We start from the raw sequence: 14982 nt of genomic DNA on the forward strand, positions 1-14982 counted from the left end.
TTTGTAATTCACTCAAAAATCATCATCATCGCATCCAATTCGGGTTAAAGATACATTAAATCATTCTCTTTCATTTGCATTAAAAACAATTTTTATCATACTTAACTTTTTGAATATATTAAAAATGAAATGTCAATATCATCATCCCTCATCCAATAATGATCATCATTCAATGAAACTAGCACCATTAGATTCCTCTTAAAAAAATAGTTTAATATCATCTAATATCATTTTATCACTTACCCTGACAAACTAATGTGCAATAAGCATCAAAAGATTTTATCGATATTTTGAAAAAATTGCCTGACAACCCCCTGACGATTTATTTTTACAGCTAAACTTTGGCTGAGGAGTTTCAAATTTTTGGCTGTAAAAATCAAAAATCGATCCCATTTTTTTTTTTTTTTACTATTAAAATAGTAAGCATACATAACGACTTTTCATTGGTTAGCTTCCTCTAGCAAGAAATTCGATTCATAAGTGTATTTTATGCTGTAAGATCACACGGAGAAGGACTTGTTTGTTTTTTTGTAGTTCACTCAAAAGTCATCTCATCGCTTCAAATTTGGAACGATATAGATAGTAATTTTCACTTGCCTTATTTGATGTAAACAAGATATGTTTTGCGCCACTCATCATCAAAGTATATTAATGTAAATATCAAAGCATTTATTATCATCATCATAGTAATTACATCTTCATTCGATAATTATACTATACCGTATGATCATTACAGTTTAAAGTAAAACGGAAAGTGAAAAGGCAGCGGATCCAGGAGATAGCGGTAATGGAGGAATTAAGGATTTTAAGCTATCATTCGTCTCTTATGTCAAACCTTTCAAGCTCAGCTGGTACTTTTGGAACAACATAAAACGACTTTTTTTTTTTCCTTTATTTTTTGTTTCTCTTTTGCATATTTTTTTTTTTTATTATTATTGTTACTATTTCCTCAATTTATATTATTGTATTATGTCTACTGGTCTTCGTAAAGCCTTTCAAAAAGCTCACGCAGAAAGTAAGTTCAAAATGACTTTTCTTTATAAAGCAGTAAGAACGAAAAACCTTCAGACTAACCCATGATATTTATTTATTGAAACACTAGAACGTCCCGCGTTTGTCACTTTCATAACTGCTGGTTTTCCTACTCCTGTTGATACTGTAGATATTCTATTGGGTTTACAACGTGGTGGCGCTGATGTCATTGAATTAGGTAAGTAACTAAGAAAGATACAAGGTTCGTTCTATTGTTTTAATATATTTCATCCTTTATAGGTATTCCTTTTACCGATCCTCTTGCTGATGGTCCTGTCATTCAATATGCTAATACTGTAAGTAAATAAATAATAATAAAAAAAAAAAAAAAGGTGATATGGACATCTAATTCAGGATGAAGATAAAAAAGAAAAAAACAAATAGAAGGTTTTACTTATTTCATGACTCATTGGATAAAGGTTGTACAAAATTCAAACATATACTGATTGCTTTTTTTTTTTTTTTTTTTTTTTTTTTTTTACCTTTTTATTATTATTATTATTATTATTTCTATAGGTATCTTTGGAACATGGAACTGATATTGCTATGTGTCTTGATATGGTACGAGAGGCTCGTAGCAAGGGTTTGACGGTTCCTATTGTATTCATGGGTTATTATAATCCTGTATTGGCTTATGGTGAAGAAGAACTTATTCGTGATTGTAAACAAGCTGGTGTGAATGGATATATTATGGTTGACCTTCCTCCTGAAGAATCTCATAGTTTTAGAAATAAATGTCTCGAAAATGGATTATCCTATGTTCCTTTGATTGCTCCTACTACTACTGAAAAGCGTATGGAATTACTTGCCAAGGTATCTGATTCATTTATCTATGTTGTATCTCGTATGGGTGTCACTGGTGAACAAAAGAGTGTGAATGTGGAATTGCCCAATATGTTAGCTCGTATCAAGAAACATACTAGTGTCTATTTAGCAGTTGGATTTGGTGTCTCTACTCGTGAACATTTTACTCAAGTTGGTGCTCATGCTGAAGGTGTTGTTATTGGATCACGTATCATCACTTTGATTCGTGATGCTATCAAAGAAAATAAGAATCTAGCTCAAGTGGTAGAACAATATGCTTCTGAAGTTAGCGGTCGCAAAGTAGAAAAAATAATTGCTCAAGAATCTGGTCCTGTTGCTGAACCCGAAGTATCTGATATTGCTGGACAAGGTATCATTGCTCAAAGTGAACCCATCAAAGAATTTTATGAACTTCAAACTCGATTTGGAAGCTTTGGAGGTGCTTACGTACCTGAAGCCTTGGTGGATTGTCTAACTCAATTGGAAAAAGTATTCATCGAAGCCAAGAATGATCCTGCCTTTATCGCCGAATTCGAATCTTACTATGATTATATTTCTCGTCCATCTCAACTTCAACTCGCCAATCGTTTGACAGAAGATGCTGGTGGTGCTCGTATCTGGTTGAAGCGTGAAGATTTGAATCATACTGGATCTCACAAAATTAACAATGCTGTTGGACAAATCTTACTGGCAAAACGATTGGGTAAGAAACGGATTATTGCTGAAACTGGTGCTGGTCAACATGGTGTCGCCACTGCTACTGTATGTGCCAAGTTTGGATTGGAATGTGTTGTTTATATGGGTGAAGAAGATTGTCGTCGTCAAGCTTTGAATGTCTTCCGTATGCGTATGCTTGGAGCAACCGTCGTTCCTGTCTCTACTGGTTCTCGTACTCTTAAGGATGCCATTAATGAAGCAATGCGTGATTGGGTCACTAATGTATCTACAACACATTATTTGGTTGGTTCTGCTATTGGTCCTCATCCATTCCCTATGATTGTTCGTGAATTCCAATCTGTGATTGGTAAAGAAACGAAACGTCAATTGCAAGAAAAGGCTGGCAAATTACCAGATGTTGTGGTGGCCTGTGTTGGTGGTGGTTCGAATGCTATTGGTATGTTCTATCCATTTGTGAATGATCCTACGGTACGTATTGTTGGTGTGGAAGCTGGTGGTTCTGGTGTGGATACGGATAAACATTCTGCTACATTAAGCAAAGGAACGCCTGGTGTATTACATGGAACAAGAACTTATCTATTGCAAGATGAAAAGGGACAAATCATTGAAACTCATTCAGTCTCTGCTGGTCTAGATTATCCTGGAGTGGGACCTGAACACGCATTCATGAAGGATACAGGTCGTGCAAACTATTATGTGGCTGATGATGCTCAAGCTTTGATTGGTTTTAGAAAATTGACTCAACTGGAAGGTATCATCCCTGCTTTGGAATCTTCTCATGCTATTTATTATGCTCACAAACTTGCTAGTGAATCACCCAAGGATCAAGATATTGTGGTTTGTTTGTCTGGTCGTGGTGATAAAGACATGCATACAGTGGTGGAAGTCTTGCCTACTTTAGGACCAAAGATTGGTTGGGACTTACGTTTTGAAAAGAATTTGTAGTTAGTTATTCACTTTTTTTATTGTACCATAGTCATCGTTTATATATTACAAAATTTAAAAATCTTATTAATAAAAATGATTTGTTGATGAAAAAGTCACATGGTTTGTCAATATCGTCTACACTTTATTCAATAAAAAATGACGGAATTCAAAGAATAAGATGTCGCAAAAATAGGAAATAAAAATATAGTAAGGATAGAAAATAAATGACGGGGTAGAAAAGAGAGAGTTGTCGCATAATCAAATAGAGAATATAAGAAGAAAAAGAACAAGAAGAAAAGGAGTGGTAGTAGTTCCATTGAGTATTTTGAATAACAGAAAATAAAATATTATTTAGTCAACATATCCATTTTTTTTTATATTTATTTATTTTAACTTACCTGTAGGAAAGCATTAAATACATCCTCCGAAGAGGTGATAACATATTTTTATATGTTGCTGTTACAGTTGATATTCACTTTGAATTGGAAACACCAAGAGAGATTTCAAAAAGAAAAAAAAAGAGAATGATTAATATACTGTATCATTATTATTATTATCATTAAAAGAAACTTACTATTAAAGCAAGGTACAGAGAGAAGGAAGTCCAATAGGTATATATTAAAAAAAAAAAGCAAATGGACCTAAAGGCCCGTCTTGATTCTTGTAAACTTGTAGTCCAGGAAAAAAAAAAACTTGTATTTGGTATGGATGGATGTAAAGGTCTTGTATTATTGTAAATTGGTTTAAAAATTGATATCAAAATAGATAAAGAAATTAAAAGAAAAAGAGAGAAAAAGAGAAAAAAAGAGAAAAAAGAAACAGAAAAAATAAAAAATAAAATAGCACTTTTTTATATCTCTCACTTGATCAAAGAATAAAATAAACCTGGCAAAAATATCTCATAAGAAAAAAAAAGAACTATTATGCAAATTTACATTCGTTATCGATCGATCGAATGTCTCAGTTAATGAAAATAAACAAAGAAGACCCGAGTAAATGTATTTTTTTTTTAAAAAAAGAAAGGAACTATTATGCAAATTCACATCAACATCACAAGATATGAATATTACATTAGTATACCCCTGTCTTATATGATACAATATAAAAAATATAGTTCTTTTTTTTCCAAATATGGCCTGTTGAAAAGAATCAGCTAACAATCAGTCATCAATCATCAATCATCAATCAATGACATACTCTACCGACATCTCTAAAGCGATATCTGAAAAAGTGGTAATGCGACATCCATTTGGGAAAGTACGATTTTTTATTTTATAACATCACGAAAAACATTTTCTTGTGACCCGACAAAAAACTTTGAAAACACTCTATTTTTATTAACATTAAAGGCAGAAAAATCCATGATCATCATCCTTATCATTCATCCGTTCACAACATCATCCATTCACAATATCATCCTATTTTATCCGTTCACCCGTTCATATCATTCATATAGATAATCAAAACAAAGATCAACAAAAAAAAAAAAAAAAAAAAAGACAACAAAAAGTAAACAATAAAGCATCCACTATTTTATTTCGATATTTATTTTCAAGAGATCCTAAACATCTAATTTTTTCGTGGTTGACCAGAGTAATAGGGCATTTGATTATACTGTTGATGAGGGGGGTATGGCTGTTGTTGTTGCTGCTGTTGTTGAGGCTGCTGTTGTTGTTGAGGATGAACACCATAAGGAGGATAGCCTTGTTGTTGTTGTTGTTGTTGATAATGAGGATGATGAGGCATAGCTGGCATTTGTTGATTTGTGGTTGGATAAGGTTGTTGAGAATAACCTGGATGTGCAACATGTTGTTGTTGTTGTCTGACCACCGATGGAGAGACCGATTCTTGTTTAGGAGAAGCCTATATTATAATTATAAATTAATACATTTATTTCTTTTATTATTATTATTATTATTTTCATTTACCTGAGCAGCACGATTATCAGCATTGGCATTGGCAGCGGCAGTAGAAGATGTAGTTGCAGTCTTTTGAGAACCAACACTTCCAGCATCATTTTCATCCTATTAAAAAAAAAAAAATAAAAGATTTTCGATCAAATCACATGTTGAATCCTATTCGTTGGCTGTATTTCAAAAACATCATCTAAATAATTTTTTTGGGACCTTTTTTTGTTGTTTCGAACACACACCACCTTTATATTCATAGAACCCCAACAGCCAAAAATGGGAACTTTCAACTTACCATTACACCCCCCGCACCTTCCATACCTGGGTCAGGCGCGTTCAAACATGCTTGGATCAGACTTTTACCTTCAGGTTTCGTGACAATGGGTTGCAACTTGACAGTAGTGAAAGTATAGACCAAACCAGTTTCGCTAACCACCAATAATAACACTTGTGTACCCGTAAGAGTGGAGAGTTCATAAGCCTATAGAAAAAAAAAATAATGAAAGAAAAGAAAAGAGAAGAAAAAAAGGAAATATAAAAGTTTTGAGTATAAAGAACGTGAATATATATGTATATGTATTATATATCCTTCTTTTTTTTCAATAATAATAATAATAATAATAATAAATATTAGATTATTTATTCCTTACCTTCTTCATGATACCAGCCTTTCGCTTCGAGAAAGTAATGTGGCGTCTGTTCTTATCTTCAATATATTCAATCTTGATCTTACGGCGACCACTGTTACGCTTACGAGGGGCTTCAGTGGAATCTTCATCAGAGTCATGATCAATAATATCTTTGTCGTTCTTCACCCTACCAGTATTAAAAAAAAAAAAGGTTTAATATCATCAAACTAAATCTTTAAAAAATTAAAAAAACAACAATTATAGTCTTACATCATTGGAGGCATATTCAAAATAATTGATAAAGCTGCAAGAAGTAACAAGTAATAATAATAATAATAAGGGTAAAAAAAAAAAAGAGTTGATAAGAAAAAGAAGAAAAGAAAAAAAAAGAAAGAAAAAGGAAAAAAGGTGGAAAAGTGAAAAAAAGGAAAAAAAGAGAAAAGAGAAAAAAAGAGGGATTGACTGTAATCCAAATATGGACGCTGAGCAAATTTCATTCGTTGGTGGCTTATTTAGGAATCTCTCTTTTTTTTTATATATATGTCGGAAACCAATGCAAAAAAAAAAAAAGTCTCTACTTTTATTTCTTTTTTCCAAATGACTAGTTCACTTACTGACTTATCCCGATGGTCTTCTCGTATAGAACAAAATAAAACTGAACTACAAATTGAACTGAATAGATGGAAAACTTATCAAGAAGAATACAATGCTTTGGAAACTCAATTACAAACTTTATCTGACGAAACTGTCAGACCTGCTATGGTATATATATATACTTATTTTTTTTTTAATAATAAAAGAAATTCTAATTCATATATTCTCTTTATTAGATTCCTTTTGGCAAGTTAGCTTTTATGCCTGGAAAATTGATTCATACCAACGAAATTACTGTTTATTTAGGGGATCAATATTATGTAGAACGTTCAACAAAACAAGCATTAGGTATCCTTCAAAGGCGAAAAGAAGGTATGAGGAACTACACATTAAATATATATTTTTTTTATTAAATATTGTTTTATTCATTATATTCTATAGTGGTTGACGAAAACCTACGGTTAGTAGAGGCTCAATGGAATGCCATGAAAGCAAAGTCGGATACAGTCAACAAAAATTTATTTCCTTCTGCTGAAGGTGTCAATGAAGAAGGTTTACCCATCATGGAAATTCGTGAAGAAATACCTGATAGTCCACCAAAATCACCTATTAATACCAACAACAATATCGAACAACTTCCTATATCATCATCATCATCATCTACTCAACAGAATCTCGACGATAATAATGATTTGATGAAAATGCTCGATGCACTGGAATTAGAGGAAGAGGAAGAAGAAAGGGAAAAACAACAACAACTGATGGAGAAACAGCTTGACTTTTTTGAAATGGAAAATGACAGAAACAACAATGATGATTATGATGACGAAGATCTGGATGATATTTATGATACTGAAATCGCTGACAATATGTTTGATCACTTTGAAGATGATGAGGACTACGCAACACAAGGAGTGGTAGATCAAGAAGATTTTACAATTCAAGATGATCTTAATGATACGAGCTTGGAAAATCGAAACAAGATAGAATCAATAGATACTGAAGAACCTATCAAGGAAATCGTGGCAGAACGACTAGAAACGAAACCTTCCACAACTACCACCTTCACTGAAATGCCAACAACGTCAACAATTGATGATATACCTCCACCACCTACAAAAAAGAAGATCTCTAAATTCAAACAGTTACAAATGGAAAGTCAGAAGGATAACGAAACAACTTCAGTTATTGACGATGAACAACCCAAGAAACCAGTCAACACAATGCCCAAATTCAAGGTTCAAAAGCCAGCTGATAGAAAACGAAAACAACAACAACAACAACCATCTCCTGTATCTCCTCCAATTTCATCATCACACATTCCCGACGTCATTCCACAAGAATCAACCAAAGAAATAGGACAATCATCATCTTTATCGACTGTACAACAACGTATATCCCCTCCTCCAGAAGATAAGCCGAAGAAAAAGGTGTCAAAATTCAAACAATTCCAAGAACAACAGCGACAACAGCAGAAGACATCAATAGTATCCACGACAAAATCAAAAACCAACAAACCAAAAAAAGGAACACCAATTGATGTACCACATAAAGACATAGAAAATCTTCCTCATTCAATCTCGATGGCAGATCATTCAACCAATGATACCAGTAGTATCAATAATAAGAAAGTGAGTTGGAAAATGACAACAAGCGTACGTGAACACGACCGATTATCAGCACCACAGGCAGATCCACAAGATACTTACAACAAACCATTAAAGGAAGCAGATCAAGAAAACCAATCCATGCAAACCGTTATTCGCTCTCCTTCTGATATTTTTCGTGTGGTGAAACAACATCAACCTAAGCTGGAAGAAGACGGTTATCCCTCTCTGGACAGAGACGACACATTATCCACAGCAACCATCCAAGTCGATTTACGTGATCTGGCAAGCTCAGTATCCTTAACTGACCCAATACCCATGTGGCGACCCAATTACGAAGTGGATGAAGATAAACTACCGATCACTCAACCATTCAAATCATCGACTCCACAAGCAACAATAATGACACCTAAAAGCAAGATGGATACCAATACAATGCGTGGTGTTGTTATGGAACGTGAATCTGAAGAATTGGATTTGGATGAAGTGACAGATGATATGGATTTTAAAGAGGTAAAAAAAAAAATACATGCTTGGATAGACAGATGGTCAATTGAAACTCTTTTTTATATTATAGATCAAATCAACTTATCAACAACAACGACAAAATATGTTGGCTACTATGGGTGGACTTTCATTTGACGTGAAACCTGAATTTGAAGTATGATCAAAACAGAAGAAAAAGAAGAGGAAAAAGACATCGAGCGATTAATAAAGTATTGATCATCTCTTTATATATATATATATATATATATATTCTGTTCATAGGTATTTGATGAAGACTTGCCATTACCAACCAAAGAAAAATCTAATTCCGAAAAACGAGATGAACCAGAGAAACCAAAAAAAATGTCAAGATTCAAGGCTGCTAGGATGGGACTGAAGAACGATGATCAGTAGTTAGCATAGATAGTATATCTACAATGATCTTGTTACCTAATAACAATAATAAAAATAATCATAAAAATATTATTCACTCATGTACACCATTATTTATATCGTCTTTATTTATATTTACCCCTTGTCATCATCAGTATATCATTCTATTATAACATGCATAGTTCCACTGTATATAGAAACTTACATTTCTCCATATGTATATGCCATAAAGTACACCTTTTTATATACTCATTTTTATATCCTTGTAGATAATCAGGCAATCCAAGACAATCAGAATCAATTCCAAAAAAAAAAAAAAGTTGTTGAATTTTATAGTTGTTTTTTTTTTTTATTGTTCGCATAAAATATAAATAGATAGTAAAGGGAGTGTTGAATACAACTTCCACATGTTATCTAAGAGAGAGAGAGAGAGGATGGAAAAGTAAAAAGTATTGGGGGAGAAGACTAAATAATTGGAAACTATATATCCTAATCATATCACTATTGAATCAACTAGTATTCTTCATCGTTTTCTATTTCGGAATCACCCAATGAATCGGATCCTACTTCTTCGTAGTCCTTTTCGAGAGCAGCCAAATCTTCACGAGCTTCAGAAAATTCACCTTCTTCCATACCTTCACCCACGTACCAATGCACGAAAGCACGTTTGGCATACATCAAATCAAATTTGTGATCAAGTCGAGCCCAGGCATCGGCGATGGATGTAGTGTTTGCAAGCATAGCGACCTAATCATAATAATAATAAAAAAAAAAGAAAGTTAATGACAATTTTACAAAAGACAGGGGAGATGATGAACTTACAGCTAGTAATAAAAAAAAAAAAAGGAATCAAAAATGATAATACGGGAGAAAAAAGACAAGAGAAAGAGAGAAATGTGAGTAACATGTAGAGATAAAAACATTTGCATGAATATCCTCTTCCACAAAAGAAAACAATATTCCACTTACCTCGTTGGATAGGAGCGACATCACCATTAGGAATAGCAGTGGGTGGTTTACCATTGATACCGACCTATAAAAGGAAAGAAAATGAAAGGCATAAGGATGAAAAAAAAAGTCAAATGTTACATAAAGATTTCATAGAACTACTTACCTTGAATCCAGTAGGACACCAATCGACAAATTGAATTGTTCTTTTTGTTTTGATAGAGGCAATAGCTTGATTCACTTCCTTGGTAGTAATATCACCTCGGTACAAGAGACAACAGGACATATATTTGCCATTACGAGGATCACATTTGACCATTTGACTATTGGGTTCAAAGCATGCGTAGGTGATTTCGGATACAGATGATTGTTCATGGTAGGCTTTGGCCATAGAGATGATGGGAGCATAGGTGACCAAAGGGAAATGAATACGAGGATAAGGTACCAAGTTGGTTTGGAATTCGGCAAGATCAACGTTGAGAGATCCTTCAAAACGAAGTGAGGCAGTAATAGAGGATACGACTTGAGCAATCAATCGATTGAGATTGGAATAAGTAGGACGTTCGATATCCAAATTGCGACGACATATATCATAGATTGCTTCATTATCGACCATAAATGAACAATCAGAGTGTTCCAAGGTAGTATGAGTGGTAAGAATGGAGTTGTAAGGTTCCACAACAGCTGTTGATACTTGAGGAGCAGGATAAACAGAGAATTCAAGTTTGGATTTCTTGCCATAGTCTACAGAAAGCCTTTCCATTAAAAGTGAACCAAATCCTGATCCAGTACCGCCACCAAATGAATGGAAAACCAGGAAACCTTGAAGTCCATTAGTATTATCAGCAAGTTTGCGAATGCGATCCAAGACAGAATCTACCATTTCTTTTCCTACAGTATAATGACCACGCGCATAATTGTTGGCAGCATCTTCTTTACCCGAGATCAATTGTTCTAAAGAGGGATAAAAGATAAGTTAGGTTCACGATCCATCATCTCCTTAAAAAAAGGAGTTGCTGGTTTATTTTTTTTTTTTTTTTGTTTTTGTTTCTTTATTTTTTGTTTGTTTTTTTTTTTTTTTTTTTTTTTTTCTGAAGGGGAAAGTTACCTGGATGAAAAAGTTGTCGATAGGTACCTAATAATTTTGGAATTAATATGAGTTCTCTAATTGACGATGATGATGATCCATTTTTAATTACCAGTTCGGACTTCATCAACCACGGTAGGTTCCAAATCAACCATGACTGTACGAGGGACATATTTTCTGCCATTTGCTTCACTAAAGAATGTTTGCATAGCATCATTACTCTCAGAGGAATTATCTTCCATAAAATGACCATCAGGTTGAAGACCGTGTTCAAGGCAATACTATAAAAATCACTCTTTAATTCTATATATCTGCTTTGTTTTTGTTTTTGTTTTCTTTTTTTTTTTTTTTTTACCAGTTCCCAACAAGCGTTTCCAATTTGGATACCAGCCTAAATATGTCACGTCAAGAAAAAAAAAAAAAAAAAAAAGAGCGTTTATGCTTGATACTATTTCTGCAATAAAAAGTATATTACCTGACCGACGTGAACACTAATGATTTCTCTCATTGTTGATAATATACTTGGTATAAAACTTGATAGTATAAAGAAACAAAAGTTGTGTTGATAAAGTTCGAATTACGATGAACGTTGATAAAGAGAGAAAGAGAAAGAAAAAAAAAAAGAAAAAGAAAAAAAAAGTTTAAATAAAAACGAAAGCGAAGCGCACTAAAACTTGAAAAACACGTGTATTTGTGTAGGCCGCCCTCATCATCCTCCTTGCCGGAATTCGAAATTTTGCTTGGATGAATATGCATTTTTTTTTTTTTTTGAAAAGTTGGTAATATGTATTTGTCTATCTCTTTTCATGTTGATAATTGAAGAACATTTTCAAGTCATATGGAGAATATAAACTGATTTTTATCTCCAACATTATTTATTTCAAGTACCAAGATGAGATCAAACAAAAATAGTCTTATATTCCTGCATAGCAGTCCAAAAAAGGACATTGGAACTCAGTGTTATAAAAATACGAAAACAAAAAATTTTCTCTCTTTCTTTTCTTCTTTTACATAAAATCATGGCACCAAAAAAAGAATTGACACCTCATCAAGTCTCAAGTGGTTTGACTTATGTACATAAGGAACCTGCCTTCTTGGCAAGATTAAAAGGAACAAGCAAAGCACAAGAAAAGGCGAAACAAAAATTCCAAGATTATCAAGATGGTCAAGATGACGAAGATTATGATGAACTAGAAGGAGCTCAAGTAGTAGAACTAGATAGCAAAGGAAAAGGTAATTGAATGTTTGATAGCATATATTATATGGATTAACTTGTTTTTTTTTATTTATATATATAGAAATACATAAAGATACAGAAACCAAAGATGAAACTACTACTACGGAGGAAAAAGAAGAAGAAGAAGATCAGGGACCACCAGTGGATGAGAATGGACGATTACTTTTCAGACCCAAGAAAAGGAATACATTAGCATCAACAAAACGAAGTTTAGAACAAGCAATAGAAGATCACCGAAAGGACAAAAATATCAAGAAACCAAAGAAAACCAAAAAACAGCAAAAACCATTGACATTATCATTTGATCTAGACGAATGAACTGGGCATTTTGATTGGTTAAGATATTTTTACTTTTAGTTTTAAAACTCATCCCTTTTTCATTTCTCTTTTTTTCTTTCTATCATTTATTTTGTATTTATAGCTAAACTTTTACATACTTCTCCCTTTTTTTTTTCTCTCTCTCTCTCTCTTTTTTAGTTGTCTTTTAGTTTTGTTTTTATATATTCAATACCATTCATACAAATAAAAATGTTATCAACGACTTCAATTCCTTCATCACCAGCACCATGCTATCAGCCAGGTCATACCACTTCCTCATCTACAAGGAACAAATCATCTTTATTACAAGTACCTTTATCTCATACCTCAACACCATTATCTCCTTTACGAAGAGTAGTCTCAGCACCTGATACCACAGCTTTGAATCAAACTATTTCACAGTCTACACCAGCACCTCATTCAACGAGTTCAAGTTCGTCGTCCAGTTCTACCACAACTAGAACATCATCTTACACTGTACAAAAGCATGAAGCCAAAGTAGATTCTTCACATTTCAAAAAGATTCGATTACTTGGAAAAGGCGACGTTGGTAGAGTTTATCTTGTACAAGAAAATAATACCAAAGAATTATATGCTCTCAAAGGTAAAAAAAAAAAAAAAAAAAAAAAATGAAACTAGAACAGATCAATTCAATACTAATAATTCATTCATAGTGTTATCCAAAAAAGAAATGGTGAAACGTAACAAGATCAAAAGAGTTATGGCAGAACAAGCTATTCTTTCTATGGCTCATCATCCATTCATTGTACCTTTACATCACTCATTTCAAAGCAAGGATTATCTTTTCTTTTGTTTGGAATATTGTGTAGGTGGGGAATTCTTTCGAGGTAAACGATATTATTATATAATATATATATATATATATATATATTTATATCATTCTTTTTATTATTATAATTATTATTATTATTAGCGTTACAACAACGACCAGGAAAAGTGTTAAAAGAACAAGAAGCTCGATTCTATGCTGCCGAAGTCATTGCCGCTCTTGAATATCTTCATTTGCATGGATTGATTTATAGGTAATGATCGTCATGGTCACACATAATATCCCAATAAATTTCTAATAAACCTTATATATTATTTAGGGATCTTAAACCTGAAAGTAAGTTTTGTCAAACTTATCTGCATTGAAAAAAAAATATCTTCTTTTTTTTTTTTTTACTCTGACTAACATTTTCTTTTATATAGATATCCTTCTTCATCAAAGTGGCCATCTTATGTTATCTGATTTTGATCTATCGGTTCAATCTCCTACTGCAGGATCGCCTACTATAATTCGGACAACTTCTCCTCTGATGTTTTATGTAAAACGATAAATAAGAAGAAGAAAAAAAAAACCATCTCTTTTTATAACTAAACAATTTTTTTTTTTTTTGGTATATAGCAACAACCATTATTAGATACAAGATCATGCTCCAATGTACGAACCAATTCATTTGTTGGAACCGAAGAATATATTGCACCAGAAGTAATCAAAGGTTGTGGTCATTCAAGTACTGTGGATTGGTGGACATTAGGAATATTACTTTACGAAATGCTTGTAAGTTATTATTATTATTCTTATACAAATGATTATTTTTTTTATTTTTATTTTTATTTTGGATAGTATGGATTCACACCATTTAAAGGATCTAATCGCAATGATACTTTTGATCGGATCATGACACAAACATTGGACTTTCCAAATTTTGCTACCAACCCATATTATCAAGGACCTGAAATTACCAATGGATGCAAATCTTGTATGCGGAAACTATTGCACAAGAATGAAAACAAACGATTGGGTGCACGGGCAGGAGCAAGTGAAGTCAAATCTCATGCATTCTTCAAACCTATCAATTTTGCCTTACTTCGTCATATGCGACCTCCTATTTTACCTTCCCAAAAAGCCAAACCGATCGATGCTGTTCATTTCAAGCATATTAAAGAAAGTGTTAGTTTTGATTTGGAAGCTGCTGGAAAAATCACAACTACTACGGATGATGATGATAAGGAATCTACTCTTGGTACTTCTGATGATGATGATGATGATGATGACGATGATGGTAACAATACTCCAGCTTCATCTTCTATTTCCTCGACCAAATTAGATGATACTACTCAAGTGGATCCTTTTGCTGATTTTGATTCAGGTATAGTTATTATATACTAAATGCATTTTACAATTATTAAATATTATTGTTTTTTTTTTTTTTGTTATAATGATTAGTGAGCTTGATCCGACCCAGTTATTGAAACTTAGAAATCTATTACTTTTTATTATTATTATTATTATTATTATTGTTATTTGTACTTTATTTATTTATAT

The 14982-nt window shown here is 32.9% G+C and overlaps 6 protein-coding genes across 6 annotated transcripts; 4 read left to right on the forward strand and 2 right to left on the reverse strand.

Moving 5' to 3' along the window:
• Positions 1-969: 969 nt before the first annotated feature.
• Positions 970-3459, forward strand: BX664DRAFT_264291 (tryptophan synthase beta subunit-like PLP-dependent enzyme; the record flags this gene model as incomplete). Its single annotated transcript, XM_051540811.1, has 4 exons — positions 970-1015; positions 1103-1210; positions 1273-1328; positions 1549-3459. 4 exons carry the CDS (start codon positions 970-972, stop codon positions 3457-3459), a joined length of 2121 nt encoding a protein of 706 aa, XP_051400596.1.
• Positions 3460-5637: 2178 nt separating this feature from the next.
• BX664DRAFT_261826 (uncharacterized protein) lies at positions 5638-6136 on the reverse strand (the record flags this gene model as incomplete). Its single annotated transcript, XM_051540694.1, has 2 exons — positions 5638-5832; positions 6002-6136. Coding segments are annotated over 2 exons (330 nt in total), but the record flags the coding sequence as incomplete, so codon positions are not given.
• A 430-nt stretch (positions 6137-6566) lies between these two features.
• On the forward strand, positions 6567-9159 carry BX664DRAFT_333811 (Prefoldin subunit-domain-containing protein). Its single transcript, XM_051545590.1, has 5 exons — positions 6567-6742; positions 6811-6946; positions 7016-8694; positions 8759-8842; positions 8950-9159. The coding sequence occupies exons 1-5, from the start codon at positions 6578-6580 to the stop codon at positions 9079-9081; spliced, it is 2196 nt and encodes a 731-aa protein (XP_051400598.1). The 5' UTR covers positions 6567-6577; the 3' UTR covers positions 9082-9159.
• A 224-nt stretch (positions 9160-9383) lies between these two features.
• Positions 9384-11695, reverse strand: BX664DRAFT_297678 (tubulin alpha-1 chain). Its single transcript, XM_051542250.1, has 7 exons — positions 11571-11695; positions 11451-11486; positions 11208-11376; positions 11117-11143; positions 10175-10962; positions 10016-10093; positions 9384-9807 (listed from the first exon to the last, which is right to left on the reverse strand). The coding sequence occupies exons 1-7, from the start codon at positions 11601-11603 to the stop codon at positions 9574-9576; spliced, it is 1365 nt and encodes a 454-aa protein (XP_051400599.1). The 5' UTR covers positions 11604-11695; the 3' UTR covers positions 9384-9573.
• A 418-nt stretch (positions 11696-12113) lies between these two features.
• On the forward strand, positions 12114-12831 carry BX664DRAFT_379455 (uncharacterized protein; the record flags this gene model as incomplete). Its single annotated transcript, XM_051548857.1, has 2 exons — positions 12114-12328; positions 12394-12831. Coding segments are annotated over 2 exons (472 nt in total), but the record flags the coding sequence as incomplete, so codon positions are not given.
• Positions 12832-12860: 29 nt separating this feature from the next.
• On the forward strand, positions 12861-14826 carry BX664DRAFT_262538 (kinase-like domain-containing protein; the record flags this gene model as incomplete). Its single annotated transcript, XM_051540723.1, has 7 exons — positions 12861-13254; positions 13325-13498; positions 13585-13693; positions 13760-13776; positions 13863-13978; positions 14059-14214; positions 14281-14826. 7 exons carry the CDS (start codon positions 12861-12863, stop codon positions 14824-14826), a joined length of 1512 nt encoding a protein of 503 aa, XP_051400601.1.
• Positions 14827-14982: the final 156 nt, after the last annotated feature.

The sequence above is a fragment of the Halteromyces radiatus genome (assembly GCF_025201355.1).
Source record: "Halteromyces radiatus strain CBS 162.75 chromosome Unknown BX664scaffold_4, whole genome shotgun sequence".
NCBI classification, from domain to species: domain Eukaryota; kingdom Fungi; phylum Mucoromycota; class Mucoromycetes; order Mucorales; family Cunninghamellaceae; genus Halteromyces; species Halteromyces radiatus.

Bases quoted from the DNA above. Each gene is read 5' to 3' on its own strand.
- BX664DRAFT_333811 (XM_051545590.1), top strand. From the start codon at position 6,578: ATGACTAGTTCACTTACTGACTTATCCCGATGGTCTTCTCGTATAGAA. The intron at 6,947-7,015 runs GTATGAGGAACT...TATATTCTATAG, and splicing joins CCTTCAAAGGCGAAAAGAAG to TGGTTGACGAAAACCTACGG. The intron at 8,843-8,949 runs GTATGATCAAAA...TTCTGTTCATAG, and splicing joins ACGTGAAACCTGAATTTGAA to GTATTTGATGAAGACTTGCC.
- BX664DRAFT_297678 (XM_051542250.1), bottom strand. From the start codon at position 11,603: ATGAGAGAAATCATTAGTGTTCACGTCGGTCAG. The intron at 11,487-11,570 runs GTAATATACTTT...TGACATATTTAG, and splicing joins TTAGTGTTCACGTCGGTCAG to GCTGGTATCCAAATTGGAAA. The intron at 9,808-10,015 runs GTTTTCTTTTGT...TATTATGATTAG, and splicing joins AACGAGGTAAGTGGAATATT to GTCGCTATGCTTGCAAACAC.